Source organism: Diaporthe batatas, assembly GCF_019321695.1.
Source record: "Diaporthe batatas strain CRI 302-4 chromosome Unknown Contig00004, whole genome shotgun sequence".
Lineage (NCBI taxonomy): Eukaryota > Fungi > Ascomycota > Sordariomycetes > Diaporthales > Diaporthaceae > Diaporthe > Diaporthe batatas.
In genome coordinates this window covers 714,126-735,615 of record NW_025408551.1, presented here as the reverse complement: position 1 = coordinate 735,615, position 21,490 = coordinate 714,126, and the positions used below count along the sequence as shown (strand labels likewise).

The following is a 21,490-nucleotide window of genomic DNA, read 5'->3' as shown; positions in this document are numbered from 1 at the left end:
ATATTATTAAACCCTTAATTAAAAGACTTTAAAACTCTAACCTATTTATATATTATAACTAATAATAGATAGTCTAAAAGAAATATATATAATAAAAATAATAGTAAAAATAAGGGGTACTATATATTAGTATTAGAATAAGCTATTAAGTAAGGTTGTATTATAAAGATATATAAATTATATCTTAAAGGTTAGGCTGCGTTTTAGTTTAAAACTTATATTTAAAGCTTTTTAAAACTTAATAAAAACTTATATAAAAATCTATATAGTTTAAAAAAAAATATAATTCCTATATTATATTAAGATTATTAGTATTAATATTTTATTTATTAAAAGAGTAGCTATTTACTATTTAAAATATTAAAGTAACCTATATTTATATTTAGTTACTTATAAAATCTTATATTAATTAATCCCTAAAGTTTTATTAGTTTTAATATAGCCTTAAAGATAATTAGTTATTTATTTTTAACTATAAAATACTAGCTTAAGTATTTAATCTATATTTTAGAGGTAGTATCTTATTTTTAGCCTTTAATACTTTAAATCTTGTAATAAGTTAGTATTTAAGTGCTTTTTAGTGTTTATAATCCTTAGGTTTATAAATTCTAAAAGATATATATATAGTATTATCTTTTAATCTTATAATTTTCTCTATACTTCTTATATTTATAAAAAAGCTATTAGTATTATATAGTTAGAGTTTATAAAGATTTTTATCTATTTTAACTCTTTAATTATATAGGTAAAAAGGCTCTATAAATATAGAAGGTTTAAAGTCTTTATATTTAATTTTTATATAAATAGTAAGATCTTTAGAATTATAGAATTTAAACTTATATTATATATACCTAATTGATAGCTTTAATAGCTTTTTTATATTAATTTTAAGTTATTAAAGCTTTAAGTTTATATTTTTAAATATATTATAAAGGTTTTATTAATATAGCTTAATAATTATTTAATATATTAACTATATTATTACTACCTTTATTATTTAATATATCTTAATTCTTATAGCTAATTATTATTAGGGTTTAAATAGTTTATTTTTAAATAGGGAATTTATTCTTTTTAAAATTATATTAGTTAGCTTTTAAAGTTTCTATATTTAGCCCTCTTTTATTTATTAATTTCTATTATATAGTAGTGGTTTAAAGCTTCTTTCTTTTCTTTTTTATAATTTTACTTTTAACTATAGTTAAAATTTAGGTAGATTTTATATTAAATTTATTCTTAATTATAGTTAAAATTTAGGTAAATTTTATATTAAACTTATTCTTAGCTATAGTTAGAGTTTAGGTAGATTTTATATTAGACTTATTTTTAAATAGAGTCTTTTAATCTTTTTAGGTAATAGGAGTTATATTAATAAAGGATATATTTATTATTAAGGTTATAGTAATATATATATTCTATTAATTATATATATTTATCTTTTCTAATTTTAAGTTTTAATTTAAAGTTAGCCTTTAAGTATAATATACTTATAATCTTTTACTTTAATATTAACCTCTTATTATAAGCTTTAATATTATACTATAAGTCTTTAATCTTATTAAAGAAATTAATAATTTAGAGGTAAAATAGTATATTCTATCTTTTAAGTTACTTCTTATTAATTTAGGTATTAATATTTATAATTGCTAAAGGCTAAGGGTACCCCTTTATTTAATATTTTATATATTATAAAATATAGCGTTACTTTATAACTCTAGCCTTATTAGTAGGATTAAGGTTCTTCTATATTAAGAAAGATTACTTAGTTTTAGTAGTAAATTACTTTTAGTAACCTTTTAACTTATATATATTCTAGAAATCTAAAAACTTTAGATTATACCTCTTACCCTTATATTAATTTAAAACCTTTTTTATAAAATCTCTAGCTCTATTTAAATTTTAGCTATTTATAGATATTTAATAAAGGGGGGGTTTCTTTTTATTAAATTAAGTATTATTATATATATTAATAAAATTAAACTTTAAGGTTAAGGTTTTTATATTTATTTAAAACTTTTTTTTATCCTTAGTTTTAATATTTATAAATAAAGTAATAGTCTTATTCTTTTTAGCCTTAATAATAGTAGTAATATTTTTATTAATCTTTTAGGTTATCCTATTATTAATAAAAGATAGGTTTCTAAGTGTATTTAAGATAATAAACTTACTATATTAATAATAAAATAAAAGTTTAAGTTTATATTATTTTAAAATAGTTAGTTAAGTTTATTATAAATAATTAGTTTAAAGAGGATAAAAATAGACTTAAAGTTAGCCTATATAGTCTATTATTTATAACTATTATAAGTAATTATAGGTTTAAAAGTATTAATTCTTATCTTAAAAGTAGTTATTCCTTTTTAGTTAGATATTATATTTTATTAATATATATTTAGTTTAAGCTTAGAATAGAAAGGGTGGTAAGTAAGGGAAGATAGATAAGTATAAAGTAGGTTTTTTATATAGAATTTATTTCTAAAGTAGATAAAAATATTAAAAGGGTATTACTTAACCTATAATTTAGAAAAGTAAATACTAATACTATTAAGTTTACCTTAAATTCACTAGACTTATATTTTTAATAAAAGATTTTTAATAATAAATATTTAATTTTATTATAATCCTTATAAAGTTATTAAGTAAAAATAAACTAAAGCTATATAAAAGTTAATAATAAATAAATAAAGTAAAAGTAGATTAAAGGTTTAAAAAAGCTTATTAAAAGGTTATAGTTATAATATTATAATAGTAGAATTATTAATTATAAAGTTATTTAAAATAAGATATAATTACTATAAATATTTTAAAGTTAAAATTTATTATAAAGTTATTATATATTTACTTAAAGTAAAAAAATTAAAAGGTTAAAAAATTAAAAGTCTAAAATTAAGTTTCTTAATATAAAAAGTAGTAGGTAAAAGTTACCTATATTAATACTAATAGCTCTATATACCTATTAGTAAAAGTAGGTCTAGCTTAAGTCTTTAAATAGCGCTAAGCCCAAGGGTCTTAAATTTATACTTTAATATTAACCTTTTATTTAAGGTTTTTAATATACTTTATAAATATTAATAAAGTATTAACTAATAATATAAACCTATTAAAAACCTTTTTTTTACTCTATTTATAAAACTTTAAATAAAGCTATTCACCTTTAAAAGAGATAATTAAGAGTACCTTCTACTACTATTAATAGTAAGTATATTAAAGTTAAATAACCCTTATAAAATTTTATATAAATAATACCTAATACTATTAAATAAATGAGGAATATAAATAGCTATTTTATTAAAGGAAAACTAAAAAGATCTAATAGAAAAACTACTAACTATAAAAGTACCCCTATTATAAGCAACCTTAAATAATAAAGTTTATCTACCTAACCCTACCTATTATTAAACCCTTAAACCATCTAATAGCCTTAATATAGCTACTTATATCCCTTATATTAATTTTAAATAATAAACTAATAATATAGATACTTAAGCTGTAAGTTAAAAGCTATATAAAATTTAAGATTTTAGTTAGTAATAAAGGAGATAATACTACTCTTAAAAGCTAAAGGTTATAATTATAATTAAGTTTTATACTATTATAATAATACTATTAGTTTTTATTAAATTAAATTCTTAACACTATAGCTATATAAAAATATCTAATTTATTTAATTAAACTTACTTAAATAAAAGGCTTAAAAGTATAAAATATTTAGTGCTATAAAATATTTAAGGTTGGTCAAGGATTATTATAAATCTTAATAGCTTTAAAGTTATACTTTTAACTATTTATAAAAATCTACTTATTTATAAATAGCCTTTATTAAACTAAAAGTCTTATTAAGTATAGCTATAAGCTCTATATAAAAGTTCTCTTTAATATTAACTATAGTTTATACTTAAAATATTTCTATTAATAAACTTAGATTAGACTTAAAGTATATAATATTAAAAAGACCCTTAGTATTTAAAAACTTTTACCTTTTATAGTTAATATATTAAAATATAGTCTTTCTTTATAATATAAATATTAAATTATTATAGATAATAGATTTATTATAGTATAGATAATTATAGAAATTAAAGATAAGGAAAGGTAGAAAGTAGAGAACTTTATTTTTAGAGAAAACCTTTAAATTATATATTTAATAATATTAAAAGAAAGGACTACTTTATATTTAGCTATCTTTAGAATAGTCTTTTAATAATTATAATATAATAATCTAAAAAGTTTTAAATCCTTTATTATATATTTAAATAGCTTATAGATACTTTATAAAAATTATAATTAATCTTTTAAATTATAACTTTATTCTATTAGTCTTTTATTATAGCTACTTATTTATACTTTTAAAATCCCTTAATATATTTTTTTACTTAAAGTATTACTAATTCTCTATATAAAATTCAAGCTCTTTATTATTAATATATATTTTTTTTTATTTAATATTTTAAGTTATAACCTTCTTTAATATTAGTATAGTCCTATTTACTATTAACTTTACTATAATTTTAAACTCTTTATACCTTTTTTCTACCTTCTCTCTACCTTTAAACTTCTCTTACCCTCTATTAATAAACCTCCTTCTCCTTACTATATATTATAATCTAATATTCTATAAAATTTATATAACTAATAGGATAGCCTTAAATATAATTTATAGCCCTATTTATAACTACTTTAACTTTTATTAATTTATTAAAAGGAATTAAAATTAAATAGCTTTAATAAGATAATCTCTCTATTTTAAAATATTTTAATTATTATAAATAAAAGCTTTATTATTACTTAATAACTATTATACTAATTGTATATTAAGAAAGTAGCTACTAACTTAAGGGTAATAGTTAATTAGTTAACTAGGTATAGCTATACTTGCTATAAAATAAAAGGGGCTAAATTTAATTGTGTAGGAAATTCTAGCTACTAGCTAGGTGGGCTAATATTGGCTATTCTATAAGAGAGGTTTAGCTTAATTTTATATAAGAGTTTGGTAGTTAGCTGGGGGAGTTAGTGCTGTTTGCTCTATAATTAAGGCCCCTTTTAGCTGTGTGTAAGGAATTAGTACTTAGTTAAGTAGATTTATGTTAACTACTTAGTGGTTAAAATTTAAGTTAGTTTTATATAAAATTTATAATTAATTAAATATAGTTGTGTTATTTATTCTATAAATAAGGCCTATATTAAATATATTTATTATAAAGTAGGGCCTTTTATTAGGTTATTTTATTTAAGTTAAATTATTAAAGCTATATTTTTAATTTAAAATTTTAAGTATAATTTTTAAAATATATTTTAATGTTAAAAATATAAGGATTAGATATTAATAGGGGTTTAGAAAGTTAAATGGAATTATTAGAGTACTTTTAAAGCTTTTAAGGGAAATAATACTATAGTCTTAATAGTATATATGTTTTATACTCCTTATTAATATTTTTAAGCTTTATATATAAAATGACGCTTTAGTTAGGGTAGCGGCTGGGCTTTAAGCTTCTTGCTAGTATTTCTAGGCCTTATATGTAAAATAAGACCCTAGCTAAGGTAGCGGTCAGGCCTTAAGCTCCTTATTAATAGGCCTAGGCCTTATATATAAAATAAGACCCTAGCTAGGGTAGTAGCTAGGCCTTGAGCTCTTTATTAGTAGGCCTAGACCTTATATATAAAATAAAACCCTAGCTAGAGTAGTAGTTAGGCCTTAAGCTCCCTAATAATACTTTTATTAGTACTTAATATAGTAGAGTAATATTTATTAAAAATTAAGTATTACTTAATAGTATATTAATAAGATAAAACTTAAATATTATTTTAAATACTTTATATTCTATTAAAAGCTATTAGATATTCTATAATATTTAAAGTAAATTAAAAATTACTCTTATATTATCCTAAAAGATATAAAATAACTTTATTATAACCTCTTTATTACTTAATCTTTTAATAATATAAAATAATATATAAATATATTCTTAAAATAAATCTCTATATCCCATTTAAGTTTATAATTAACTATTAAAGAAATATGTTATTATTAATATTAATATATATTAACTCTATCTATATAAAGTTATATATTTTAATACTTTAACACCCTTTATATAACCTCTTTAATACTAGCTTACCTTCTATTATACTCCTTTTATTAATATATTAGTTGGTAGATTTCCTACTAATATTATTTATTTTTTTAGCTACTTTTAGTAATCTATTTATATTTATACTTATATTATTTAATACTACTATGCTTTTAACTATTAAGATATTAGCTTTTATTCTAGTAGGTTATTAAGTTGTAACTATTTTAAAAGGCTATAAGGTATTCTTTTAGTTCCTTTTTTATTTTAATATATTCTCTTATAAGGGCTTAATAACTTTTAAATCCTTTTAAAATAGTTAAATATTAATAATAAATAGACTTCTATTAATTTTATTCAATCTTAATAATAGTAAGGTATTTAAGAAAAGGTTAATTATAAACTAGTTATTCTTTTTACTTTATATTTAGTTTATATAAATAAAAGCATTAAGTAAACCCTAGATGTCTATTAAGTAATTAGTATTATAAGCTAAAATCTATATAAAAAGATAGTTAAACTTATACTATACCCATTATATCACCCTTTTATTATAATAATTATTTATATATACTAAAAGACTATTTTAAATATATTAATATTAAATATTTTATTTAATAACTAGGTAATATTATTAAACTCCTTAATTTATATAAAACCTTATTCTTTTAAGTTTCTTATTAATAAATTTAATAAATCTCTATATTATATAGTTCTTTTATATTATAGTTTAAGAATTAAACTTCTTACTATTCTCTACCCTTAAATTATTAATAATAATATTTAAAATACTTTTATATATCTCTATTATATAAGTAACTTTATACTTTAAGATTAAGAGAAGGTTTATTTTAACGCCTATAGTATAAAAGAACTCTTTATATATATTAACTAAAACTCTTTAATTAAAATTATCCACTATTATAATTTAGAGGCTAAGTTGTTTTACTTAACTTTTCTACTTTTAATTATTTATTAGCCTGTTTATATAAATACTTAGTATATCCTTATTAAAAGGTAGCTCTATATAATTATCTTTACTACTTTTAACTTTTCTATAGGTATTTAACTTAAAAGGCCTAACCTTATAAGCTTATATAAAATCCTATAGTTAGTATTAAAAAGGGGGTAATAGTTATAATAACTAAATAGGGCTTGGCCTTCAATTATATTAGAAATAACTTATAGGTTTATTTATATACTCTTTATAGTTTCTATTAATCTAGAGATTCTTATACTTTTTAAAAAATATATTATAATTTTAGGTGTTATTAAAAGATAAGTCTTTAAGTATAAAAAACTATTAAAAGCTATAACTATTAATACTACTAAACCTTTAGGTTTAATTAGGCTTATATCTACTATAACTCTATATATTAGAACTTAATTATATAAAATTATATTAGTGTGTATCTTAATAATTTCCTAATAACTAATTCTTATACTATATTATTAAATATATATAATTTTTAGAGATTTTTAGTTTAATTTAAGTTTATTTATATTAATTCTATCCTTTTTATATTATACTTTAACTTAACCCAAGCTATTATTAGTATTATTATTACTAAGTATCCCTTTACCATTCTACCTTTATTATTATTAGGTATATTTTCTAAAATTATTTTATAATAGCTATATAGTTTCTATATTATTCTCCTTATCTATATACTTAGTTTTATTAAAAATAGCCTTTATTATAATAAAATTAAAGATAGGCTTTTTTAGTTAGTAATCTTAATTATATAACTTATTAAAGGACTACTCTTTAAAAAAAGGTTTATTACTAGCTTTAAGTTTAGATAGTAATATTTATTACTTATTTTTTAAAGCCTTAATCCTTAATATAGGTAGGGCTATATCTAGCTTTAATAATGTAGTTAGTAATTAGGTTACTATATTCTCCTTTTAAACCTAACCTAAACTTAATAACTTTAATACTAATCTTAAACCCTTATAAATAGCTACTATAATAAACTACTAATAATACCCTTTAAGCTTATAATAGTAATAAGAATAAGGAATAATATAATTTAAAGGGATAAAGGAAAGGTATGAAATAGTATAAATGAGTAAAAGGTATAATAGTTAAAGGACGGTTAATAGTTAAAAGAAGCTATACTTAATATAATTGCTTATAGGTTATTATAAGTAGGTAACCCCACTCTTATTAAGTGTTATACTATATAACTTTTAAACTACCTTAAACCCTCTATAGTACTTAACCTTATATTTCTATTAATTTAAAAATTAAAAACTCTTTAAGCTAGTAATATTAATAGCTATAGTATTTTAAATAATAGTTACCTACTTACTTTTTTTATTTGAGTGTGGTTATTAGATTGTAGAGTATAGTAAGCTTTATTATTAAATAACTTTTCTTCCTAATAAGATATAACCCTTTAATTTTATATAAATTCTCCCTTACCTATTAATTAGTTATAATATAAGTATATTATACCTCTAACTTATAGAAAATCTATTTAATAAGTATACTTTAGTTATATAAATCTATTTTATATAATAAATTTAATAATAATTAAAATATATTATTAAATATTAATCCTTATAATATTAATTATAAAGACTTAAATAAAGATAATAATATTTATAGTGCTTAGTTCCTTTAAGAAAATAAGTTTAATAATTCTATTATTAAGGATAATAAAATATCCTTATAATAAACTTAAAAGTAAATAATATATTAAATATAAATATATTAGAAACTTTATATGTTTATATAGAAATATATTTAATATTGGGTATACCTATAAATTTAAATATAATTATAAAAGATACTAATTAATAAAAGGGTATAAATATTTAAGATAAGCTACTATTTAAAGGCTTATTAAATAACTTAAATAGCTTATAGTGTATGTAATTAATTATAGTTAGTAACTTTAAATTTAAGTATATTATTAAGAATATATCTAATAATAAAAGTAGTTATAAAGATAGAGCCTTAAACACCTTAAATTCTCTACTTAAATAAGATGTTAAGTTAAGATAATATAAATAACTTAATTTATAAACCTAAAGTTTATACTAAAATACTATTTTATACTATTATAAGCCTTTAATAAATAGTAAATAAAATTAACTAGGTAAAATAGGCATATTAATTAATATATTAAAGATATATAAAAGTCTTAAAAATCTATATAGCTGTTAAAATATAAGTTAATATTAAAAGGTAATTTTATAGTATTATTTCCTCTTATTTTAATAAAGTACTAGATACTTAAATTAAACTATAGTACCTTATTAAATTAATTAAATTTTATAAAGGATATATACTTATTTAATATAAAGGATATCTTTATATAACTTATATTTTTATATAAATTATATAATATAATATATTAAGGCCTTATTTATTTAATAAATAAAATTAAATATATATAAAAGAGTAGGTATTAAAGGAAGTTACTAAGAGCTTAAGGTGGGTAATACCCTTATTACCCTAATAACTAGCTAATACTTACTTTAAATTTTATTAAATAAAGATATTAAAATACTAATATAGAATGTAATTATAGGTATAAGTTATACTTTAGCTATATACTTTAAGTTAGTAAAAACTATATAACTATAACTTAATATAATAGCTATTATAGGAAAATTATAATCTATATTTAGTATATCTATACTAAGAGCTAGGTATTAACCTACTTAAAGAGTATAAATAAGTAGCTAAATAATAATACCTCTTACATTCTAACTTAGAACCACTAGGTTAAAATCTATTATACTATACTTTAATCTCTATTAAATAAGGGTATTAAAAACCTCTTTATTATTAAGAATAAAACAATTATAATACTTAAGTTTTAAATTTAAAAATATATATTAAATATATATTTAAATTATTACTTTAAAAGGAATTTTATAGTATAGAAACTATAAAATAAGATATATTATTAAATTTATTATTAATATTTAAAAGCCTAATATTTATTTATTTTACTTTTCCACACTATATTATAAAAGCTAGAAATTATAGCTTTTATATAAGAATAGTTTATTAAAAATTTATAAATAAAAGGTTATTTTTACCCTACTTCTTATATTTTAATAGATTTAGTATTTACTGTAAAATATATTAATTTATTATAAGTATTTATACTATTTCTATATTCTATTATAAATTTATAAAAAATAAGTAGGTGTTAATTTTATTAATCTTATTTAGTCTATTTAAAGCCTCCTAAAAGAATATTTTTAGTTCTTTCTTTACCTATAAGAAATTAATTATAAATATTCTATTTAAATTAATAAAGAGAATACTTTTATATACTTTTCTTTTAGTATTTATTAATAATATACTTTAGTAGTCTAAACTTATAGGTTACCTTAAATATAAGGTAAATATAAATTATTAGTTTTATTTTATTTTAAAAGATTAATAAAGGATTTAAACTTTAATATTTATAAGTTTAGTTACTTTTATTATAATATACTCTTTATAAAATATAAAGCTTAGTTTCTTTAAAGAGATTAATAATATTAATTTTAAAGTTATTAAAACTTTATTTTTAACTTCTAATATAAATTATATTAAAAATTATACTAACTTTTAATTTATATTTTTAAAACCTTTAAACTTTACTTATTTTAAGCTAAAAGGCCTCTATAAGTTAATATTTAAGCTTCTAATTAAGAGTATCTTTTTATTAATAATTATAAAAAGTTTAGTTTAATATCTTTAAAGCTTTATTATACTACTTAATTAAAAAAAAATCTTAAATATTAAAATATACCTTAAATTATTCTCTATATAGAAGTACTACTATATTATTATTATAATTTTAATCTTTTTTCTTAATTAGTTATAGCTCTATAATATCTACCCTTTAATTATATATTATCTCTACTTACTTACACCTAATTTCCTAAATATTAACCCTAACCTTAAGGTAATTAACTATATTATTTTAATATTATAGATTATAGTAAAATCTATCCTTATTATTAATATATAGACTTTTATATATAAAAGTAGCTAAGTTTTCTTAAGCTATTATAGTAAGTCGATATATATTATAGCTTTTATATAATATAGTTAATAATATATTATATTTAAAAGTATTAATAGTATATAATCTATTAATAACTTTATTTTTTTTAGTTTTACAAGCTTTACTTATAACTACTCACCTTTATATAGTTTTAATTTATCTATTTTAATAATATTAAAGAAGCTTAATTAGTTTTAAAGAATAAAAATAAGGCCTAATTTTTATATTACCCTTTATTTCCTAAATATAATATTTAAGTATAGCCTATTTAAGGTTATTTATACTCTTTTAAAGGAGGACTTTTATTAGTATATTTTTAATTTTAATATAACTCTTTAATATTTCCTTAATACTCTTTATAATAAGTAGATTAAATAAGGAGATATCTCTTTTATAAACTATAAGTAGGTAGTTAAAATATTACTATAAAAGGAAAACCTTTTCTTACCTTTTAAATACTACTAAATAACTATTTTAATATTAATAAAAGTAAAATAGTATATATATTTAAAATAATTAGTACTAAATACTTAGTACTACTTAATATTATAGACTTAAGTTTAAATACTTAGTTTTAAAGAATATAAACCTAATATAACTAAAATTCTTAATATTAAATTTAAAAAGACTTATATAAATAACTAAAGCTACTAAAAACCTTAACCACACTTATATATAAAAATACACTTTATTATAACATAATAAAATAAATTACTTAATATTACTTAACTAATAATACTAAATAATAAATACTTATTCTATTAAAAGTTAGTTTAAATATATTATAAAGATTATTATATAAAGTCTTTTAATTTAGGGACCTTAATAGTCTATTAATATTAATAAATCCTATTTATAAATTAGTAAGTCTAGATTTTACCTAATAGGGGGTACCGCTACTTTATACTAACCTTTTAATAAAAGTAAAAAAAGGGTTTCAATTTCTATTAATAAGTATATTAAAGTAAAGGAAAATAAAATTATAAAGGTAAAGGTGGTCTTTATATATAGTTATAATAATATACTTTATTTATTTACTATTATCTATTTAGTTAGTATAAAGATTAAGGATTATAAGTTACTTAATCTTCTAATATATAAGTTTAAAGAAGATTAAATTATTATAGGTTTACCTATAATCTTTAATAAATAAGTTTAACTTATTATATATAAAGGCTACTCTTTTTATATCCTTATAATATTTTCTTTATATAACTAATTTTAAAGGTTTTATACTTAACCTATAATATAAAGCTATTAATACTATAAATTTACTTTAAAAAACATTTTAAAAATATTATTATAGTAACTACTAATTTATAATAAACTATATAATCTCTACTATAATTTAATTTCTTACCTTAAATATACCTTATAATACAAACCTTATATAATTATTATTACTACTTTTAAATAATAATTATAAAATACTAAGAGTAAGTAAGCTTCTTTAAAAAAGCCTTTATATACTTAAATCCCCTATAAACTTAACTATTAATACTAATTACCTATAAGGTTTTTATATAAACCCTAAGTATAACTAATACTAATACCCTAAATATAGAATAATAAAATATTTATACCCTTAAATTAAAGTAATAAAACTACTACTATTAAGTTTAGAGTAATAAAAAGCAATTATATAAGCTATTATAGTTTAAAAAGGGTTAAAATTTAAAACTTTAAATATTAAAATAGCCTATTTAAAACTCTTATATACTTCCTTATTAACCTAACTATACATTAAGCCCTATAGTTTATAAAATAATAAAGGTATAAATTTCCTACTAGCTATAAGCCTTATAGCTGCTAGCTAGTATAAAGGGCTTTTAAAATACTAAACTTTAAAATTATACCTTCTTTTATATACCTATAATAATAATATATTAATTAAGGAACCTAAAGTATATTAACTTAAAATTTCCTACTAGCTATAACTTATAAAATAACACTTATAACAATAATATATTAATTAAGGAACTTAAAGTATACTAGTCTAGAATTTCCTACTAATAATAACCTATAAAACTAAGGTATAAAAGCACTAGGTATATTAAGTATTTAAACTTAAAATTTCCCACTAAATACAAGCTATATAATAGAATACACACTATATAAGTAGCACTAAACACATTATATTTACATTTCCTACTAACTATACTTCACTAAATAGTAATATAAATATTAAAGATCTATTAAGCATATATCCTCCTCTACCTATATAAATAATATAGCCTTTAACATACCTAATACCACACTATAAGATCTATACTATATTAGTAGGGTATACTATACTAGTACTTATTAAAATAATAGCAATATAAACTTTAACTATTACCTAAATATACTTTAAATCTAATACTATAAAACTTTAAATATATTATAAATTAAGAAGAGAAGGGTAGTTAGAGGTAATAAACTCTATTAATAATATTAATAATAAGATTTTAATTTCTATTAGTAATAGTAAAAATAAACTATTAATATATAAGGTAGTAAGATAAATATAGCTTTAACTTAAATAAATTAGGTTATTAGGCTATTAAGTAGGTAAGTATTTTTATAATTTTATATAGCTTTAAAAAGTATATTAACTACTAACTAATTGTAATTAGCTAGCTATTCTTTAAGTTTAAAAATCTTTCTAACTCCTTTAATAATATCTTTTTAACTTAAGAAGCTAGCTAGGTATTTTATTTAGGCCTAAGTCCCTCTACTTAAATTCTTTAGTATAAGTTTTCTACTTTATAGCTTTACACTTTCCTTCTTTAGTCCTAGCGGCTATTTTTCTAACTTAAGTAGGCTAACTTCTTTCTCCTTTATTTTTTAATAACCTACCTTATCTACCTTACCTTTAACTACTAACTTTCTTTAAGTATTAAACTTTAACCCTATAATTTAAAATTATTTATTAATAATAATTGCTATTTTTATAACTTTAAAATATTAAGTATAATACTTTTTAGTATATTATATAGTTCTTTTTATACTATTTAGTTTCCTTATATAGTTAAAGGATAGGTTTACTTAAAGTAATATAAGTAATATTAACCTTCTTATAGTAAGATTTTAAGTCTACCTTTTATACTATTAACTTATTATTTAATACTTATAATATTCTAACTATATTAAAAGTAATAGCTCTAATAATTTAAATATTATCTATCTATTAGGTAGGTATTATAATATTATATATAATATATTTAGGGGCCTATATTATATTACTTATATAGCTTTTATTAAGCTTTAGTTTAGCTATACCTAATACTTATTATAAAAGATTAAGCTGGGAGTTTTTATATAGCGCTTTAAGCCCTAGGTTTAGTAGTACTTAAAACTTCTTATAGAAGACTAAACTTAAAGTTTTTATATAGCCCTTAAAGCCTTAGGTTTAATAATACTTAAAGCTTAATTAGTAGAGTAGTTTATAATACTTTTATATAAATTACTTAAATTTAACTAATATTATATTTAGCTATTAAAAAAAGATTTAAAGGGTAATTTAATAAGAATAATTAACTTAAATATTATTAGGATTTAAAGAAATAGTTTTAATACTTTTAATATTAAATACCTTTTAACTTATAGTTAAAGTATTATTTATTTATATAATATTTATAAATAGTAAAAAATAGGTTAAATATTCTTATTCTAATCTTTACCGCCCTTATATATATAAATAGAATTTTTTAAATAGAGGTTATATTAACTACTTAGCCTAAGTTTATTATTATTAATTTTTATATAAGTAGAAGCCTTAAAATAAGAAGCTAGACTATATACTCTCTTTATATAGTTTATAGTAAGGTTTTTATATAGCTTAAACCTAAAAGGTAATAATTAAGCTATATACTTTAATTTAATATACCTAATAGTAGATTTTATATATAGTTAAAGAGTAGTAAATAAAAGTAGAAGAAATACTTTATTATTCTAGGGTTTATTTAAATCTTAAATAACTACCCTTAATAGTATTAATAAATACTATAACTAACCATTATAACACTACTATCTAATAAGTCTTCCTTATTTAGTAAATATATAATTAATAGTATTATTATTATTAATATTATTATTATACTTTATTTAAAGTTTCTAAATATTACTAAAAGGTAGTTATATATTAACTTTATATACCTTATAGCTATAGTAGATTTACCTTAAAACGTCTTTAAAAGTAAAAAGCTTATAAAAAGGTTAGTAAATTATATTTAAATAGTATATCTAATAAAAGCTAAATTAATTTAATTATAAATAGCTAATAAAACCTATTTATAAAGATTTAAGAGGATATTAATAACCTTTTAATCTTACTACTACTTTAATATTAAAAACCTTAACTTATATAAATTAATAAAGATAAATATAAGCCTATTAATATAATACTACCACTTAATAAACCTAAGGTTATTATTTTAATTAATACTTTAATTATAGAGGAACTAAATTAAAATAAGGTAAGCCTATTATAGACCTTTAAGGGCTATATAATAGTATTTTATTAAATAATGCTTAAAAGGTTTATAAAGGTTTAATTTATTAACTAGAGGAAGTTAAAATAAGAATTATTATATAAATAAGTTTAATTTTATTCTTAATTTATTTATTAAACACTATATACTTTTTTATTTACTATTTATTCTTAAACTAATAGTTATAAAGACTTAGCTTATAATTTTAAAAGGTATTTTATTAGGTAGTAATTTTATATAATAGTAAGTATAGAGCTTAAGTTACTTATATAACTACTTAATACTCTTATAAGTATACCCTACCACCACTTTTATCTAGTCGCATCCTATTATATTATATAAAATCCTACCCTTATACTTTTAGCCCTTTTTAAATAAAATTTTACTATCCTACTATCTAACACCTATTATCTTATACTACCTCTCTTTATATTATTATTATTAATTTATTTATTATCTACCCTTTTTTAATTAAATATATAACTTTATTCTTTATTTAAATAATATATCTATTTTTAATAATATATTATTATAAAGAGATTAGGTCTTTTAATTATTCTTTTATATATCTCTACTATATTATTATATTATATTCTTATAGCTTAAAGCCCCCTAAACTAAGTACCTTTTAATAAAGTTTACCTTTACCTTAAATATTAAACTAACTTTAATAGTTACTTATAATCGTTATATTATATATATAGGGTTTTTATATAGTTAGTAAATATATAGCTTATAATAATTTTTAGGGTTTTTAGTAGACCCTAAATTATAATACTTTATACCTTTAAGGTTTTATAAGGCTATTAGAATATAAATATTAAAAACTATAATACCTTATAATAAATACCTTTTATAGTATGATACTTTATATAGAAACTAATAAGACTTTATAGTATAATAATATATATAGATTTTAAAGAATAAATTTAATATAGAAATAAAAGTAGTTAATCTTCTAGCTTTTATAACTTATATAACTTTAATATATATAAATTAATTAAGTATTTAAGCTATTAATATAATTAAACTTAAGGCCTTATATTAATATATTGTAGAATTTCTTAAATTTATTTATCTTATAGCTTAAATATATAGCTTATTTTATAGCTTAGCTCTTAATATATTATAAAGTTATTACTAACTTTAATATCAACTTTACTAGCTACTATTAAGTGTAGTAATGTTGTTTTCTGGCCTCCTTACTTTTTTTAATAAGTATAGTATTTTAACTAATAAATTTTAGGGCCTTTAATAGCTTTATAAGGTGCTATTTATAACCTATTAAAAGTATACTACTTAAGATAGCAATTAGAATTATATTAGTATAATTATAATATTATTATCTTAGCTTTTTACTTTTTATAATATATATAGTACTATAATTAATAAAGCTTAAAGCTTTTATAAATTTTATATAATATTATTTTAAAGCTATTTAAGCTACCTTACCTAGGATAGTAATACTCCTTACTACTATTATTTAGGTTAAGGAGGTTTTAATTTTTAATTTAATAAAACCTTTACTCTTAATTAGTTTAATATTTAACTATCCTTTTTAATAATATTTTCTATTTAAGAAAATATAGTTACTTATTATAATAAGTTTTAAATTATAATTTAAACATTTATTATTTAAAGTTTCTAATATTATTAATTAAAATTAGAGAGTTAAAGCTACTTATTAATATTACTATATATAAATATTATATACTTACCTATATTTAATTTAGTTTACTTATTAATAACTAACATATTTATAATAGCTAGCTACCTTAATTAGGAATTTATATCTAATTAAGTACACTATTCTAAAAGCTTATCTTATTTTATACTAAGTTAAATATATTATTTTAAAAGCTTATCTTAATATTAACTAGGTTATTATTAATACTTAATACTCCTCTTACTTAAAGCCTTCACTAATTTACTTTATATTTTCTATAAGATATCATTTTATTATAGGCTCTATAATCTTCTTCTTTAACTTTAATCTTTCTCTTATCTTATTATAAAGTTATTTTTAAATATTATAAATTACTATCTACTCTCCTTTTAAGATATTTATTATTCTAAGTAATAATACTTTTAAGGAGGTAGTTTTAGCTTTTATTACTACTTTTTAACTTCTATAAATTTAATCTAATAGTTAGATTTTATATAAATTAGGAGCCCACCTTTCCCACGCGGTAAGCTACTTTTAATAGGCTTTAAAAACTACTATAATTAATATAGTTACCTAATATACTTTAGAATAGAAAATAACTAATATAATAAAATTATTCTTAATACTTTAAACAACCTAAAAAGATATTAGGCTATTACTATTATAATAGGAGCTAATAATAATAATAATTATACTTTATTAATATAATTAATCCTTAAATACTTATTAGTAATAAGAAATTAATTAATTATAAATTAAGAACTTACTAAACTCTAAGTAAGTTATAATACTATATTAAAATATTAGCTATAAAGTAATTATAACTAATATATAATAATAATTATAGTGTACTTTCTACTTTAACTTTTATTAGTTAAGGATTTAAATATATTTTTTCTTATCCTTCCTCTTTAAAGACTAAACCCTATTAGTATATAACCCCCTTTAATACCTTTTACTAAAAAGTTAATATAAATATTAATATAATATATAGTATAGCTAACTATAAGCTTAGTTTTAAACCTTAAAATAAAATACTACTAATAATATAAATACTAAAATACTAGGCCTACTTAATTAGATACACCTAGTTATATATTTATTATAAAGCTTATTTATCCCTAATAATTTAAGTAGCTATATAAAAATAATACTAAGTTTATAGCCTAACTACACTATTCTCTTATAGAGCAATCTTAAATATTTTACTTAAATAAATTAAAATAAAATATAATTTTATATATACTACTCTTATAATAGTATAATAATAATATAGTAATATATATATTATAAAGGAATTAATATTAATATAAAAATTATTTAAAAGAGTTATAAAATAATTTTATATTTAAATTTTAGTTAATTAAATATTAATAAAACTTTATATTATATAAAATCTATAATAAAATTATATTTAAAAGATATTCTACCTAATTATATTAAATTTAAAATTATATTATTAATATTAATTTATTATATTATATTAGTTAAAAATTATATTAATTTTATAATAATATTAAATTACCCTTATTTTAATATATTTTAAAAGTATTTATATATTATACTTAAATCCTATTATATTATATTTACTCTATTACTTTATTACTTAATGTTATAAAAGAAATTATATTAGTACCTAATATAATATAAAATATATTAATATAAATATAATTTTTCTACTTAATATTATATTTAAATTAAAATCCTTATTTTTTAAAAATTATTATATAATTTAAATAGCATAAAGCTATATTAAAAATTTAACTTTATATTAGTATTATCTTAGTATCCTTAAGAAATACTATTACTATACTTTTAAGAACCCCCCCTCCCCCCGGTAGGCACGGCATGACCAGCAGGTAGACGTTAGTAAGGAGGTAGAAGATCACAGCCACATCCCATGCCTTGAACTCTGCACGCTCGCGACCAACTCGTTTGTAGCGGTATCGGAAGATGTACACTCCCAGCGTCATTGCAACAAGAAACATACTGTCTGGGTAGGTCTTCAAGCTTACAACTGCGGAAGACGTCAGCATCTCAGTCTTGCGCGTTCGGAAGAGCAAGGTAGTCTCTCGAGACTTACCGAATTGGAAAGCATCTCCGGCAGGAGGTCCAACAATCATGATAAATGTAACAAACCACTTCAACAGGTATGGTCCGATAGGGGTCCCGAACGGCCGAGTAGAGACCCAGAATTGAGTCCAGGGCAGAACACCTTGCCTTCCAATCTCCCGGATGAGTCGGGACTGCCCGATCAAGACAGCAAGCAGATTGCCGAATGCGCTTAGCAGTACAAGCACATTGAGCGCCTTGGAACCTCGCGAGCCAAAAACGGCGGTAAAGAAGACACCGGCTGCGATCTCTTTGGACGCGGCGAATTCTTCCTTGGGAACTGCTGCAAAATACGCAACGTTGCAGAGTATGTAGAGCACCGCGACGAGCAGCACAGAGATGGTGGCATATTTCTTGAGAGTTGGAATTGGACGTTTGATCTCAGCAACGACGTTGAAGGCGTTCTGGTCTAGTGGTGAAGTTAGTCCTGCTACGGGTCCTAAAGTGTTGTATTGTACAACATTCCAAAACATGAAAGACAGGGACCCGTAAAAGGTGAAAGGTGACTTACAACCAGAGTAAGCAAATGCGATATTAACCATGGCCCCTGAGAGGTCGTTCCCGTTGTCTGTGGTCCCATCGAATGGGTTCTTGAAGTTGGCTCCCGGGTTTGCCACGCTGGTGTGGCCTCCCAGAACCACGAAGCCGGTGATAGAAATAACGATAAGTAGCGCGATTTTGAAGACACCGAGTACGTTTGTCGCCCACAGGGAAAATCTGTTGTTCGCGATAACGCATATAACAGCCAGTGTGTAGGCCGCGACTGCCACGCCCTTGGATTCCCAGTCCGTCGGGGTCTTTTCGGCAATTCGCCATATGTACCGGGACAGGACTGAATCATAGCTTGTTAGTATTCCAAGCTGACTGTAGGTATCTTCTGTTCTGCCCTGTACGAGCTGAAACGTACCAATAGCATTGCTAGCGCTAAAAGACAGTATCACAGACTGGACCGCAAAGGCAATGGGAAAAAAGTGCTTTGGGCGCGGGTATGCCTGCTCCAGATAGACGGTTTCGGAGCCGCTTCGATTAGGAAAATACGCGGCCAGCTCGAGATAGACGGCCAATCCGGCAGCTGCCATCAAAAAGCCAATGACCCAGTAGAAGAGAGCCAGGCCAATCGAACCCGTGCTGCCCAGAATGGTTCCCGCTATATGCCAGGGTGTCGATGAATTAGCCGTCCATTATGTTCCTCCATCAGTGTGCCGGACCGAGACACTCACGCGTTGAAAAGATACCGGTACCAACCATTTGGTTGACATTGAGAAAAATGATCGTCGCCCACCCGACATTGTATCCCAAAGGTGAGCGAAGCTCCACAGGCGCACCGACGGCTTCTTGGTAGGTCGCGCCGGAGTCGTTGCCGGCTTTCGCGCGCGTATAGGCAAGGCCACCGTCGTGCAGAATACCCGGTTCCGAGTCAGAAGTATAACTGTCGGCGGGTACCTCTGTCGCGCCAGCCTTATGCCGGTTCCAGAACTTGTACGACATTCTGGCAGTAGAAGAAGACGCGATGCTTCGTGGAACCTTTTGTGGAAAACCTGTACGAGTACAACCCAACAATGCCAATGACCACTGGCACTGGTAAAACAGGTGGCCAACAGTCGTGAATCAATCGGGATCAGAATCGAGATCGGCCGCTGTGCGGGCACGGGCATGACAATAAGCGCCCAATGCGCGCCGGAGCATGCCTACTTATCAATCGTTCGCGACCCGTCAGCTCCCTCTGGTAAAATGTCTGGGCTGAATTGCATAATCCTGCGCCCAGGCCAAGATTTACTTATCAACCCTTGGGAAGTGTCGGCTTGTGCGTGCGGCCTGCCCGACCTTCCGAAGTAAGTTGCAGCCAAGAAAGCACGCCATGAGTGCAGGGCATGATGAATGCAACGGGTCGCGGTTTCGATGCCTTCTGACTGGATGAGCCGACAGCTAGCGCACAAGAAGGATTGAAAAGGGCCCTCTCTATCCCACAATTTCCATTTTTTGGATGTCACTGGTAAGGACTGAAAAGATGGCATAAAGTCGTTTTCGCCATGTTAGTCTACCCAGCTCTGGGCCGGGCGCGTGAAATGATCCCCACCGCGCTCGAGATTATTGGTACATGCGATCACAGCAGAGTGGATGTGCTCTCACCACCAGCGGTGGGCTGATCCA

General features: G+C 21.6%; 1 protein-coding gene across 1 annotated transcript; it reads right to left on the bottom strand.

Moving 5' to 3' along the window:
• Positions 1 to 18,993: 18,993 nt before the first annotated feature.
• On the bottom strand, positions 18,994 to 20,827 carry KVR01_004299 (uncharacterized protein; the record flags this gene model as incomplete). Its single annotated transcript, XM_044794540.1, has 5 exons — positions 18,994 to 19,244; positions 19,311 to 19,743; positions 19,879 to 20,171; positions 20,247 to 20,486; positions 20,560 to 20,827. 5 exons carry the CDS (start codon positions 20,825 to 20,827, stop codon positions 18,994 to 18,996), a joined length of 1,485 nt encoding a protein of 494 aa, XP_044646463.1.
• Positions 20,828 to 21,490: the final 663 nt, after the last annotated feature.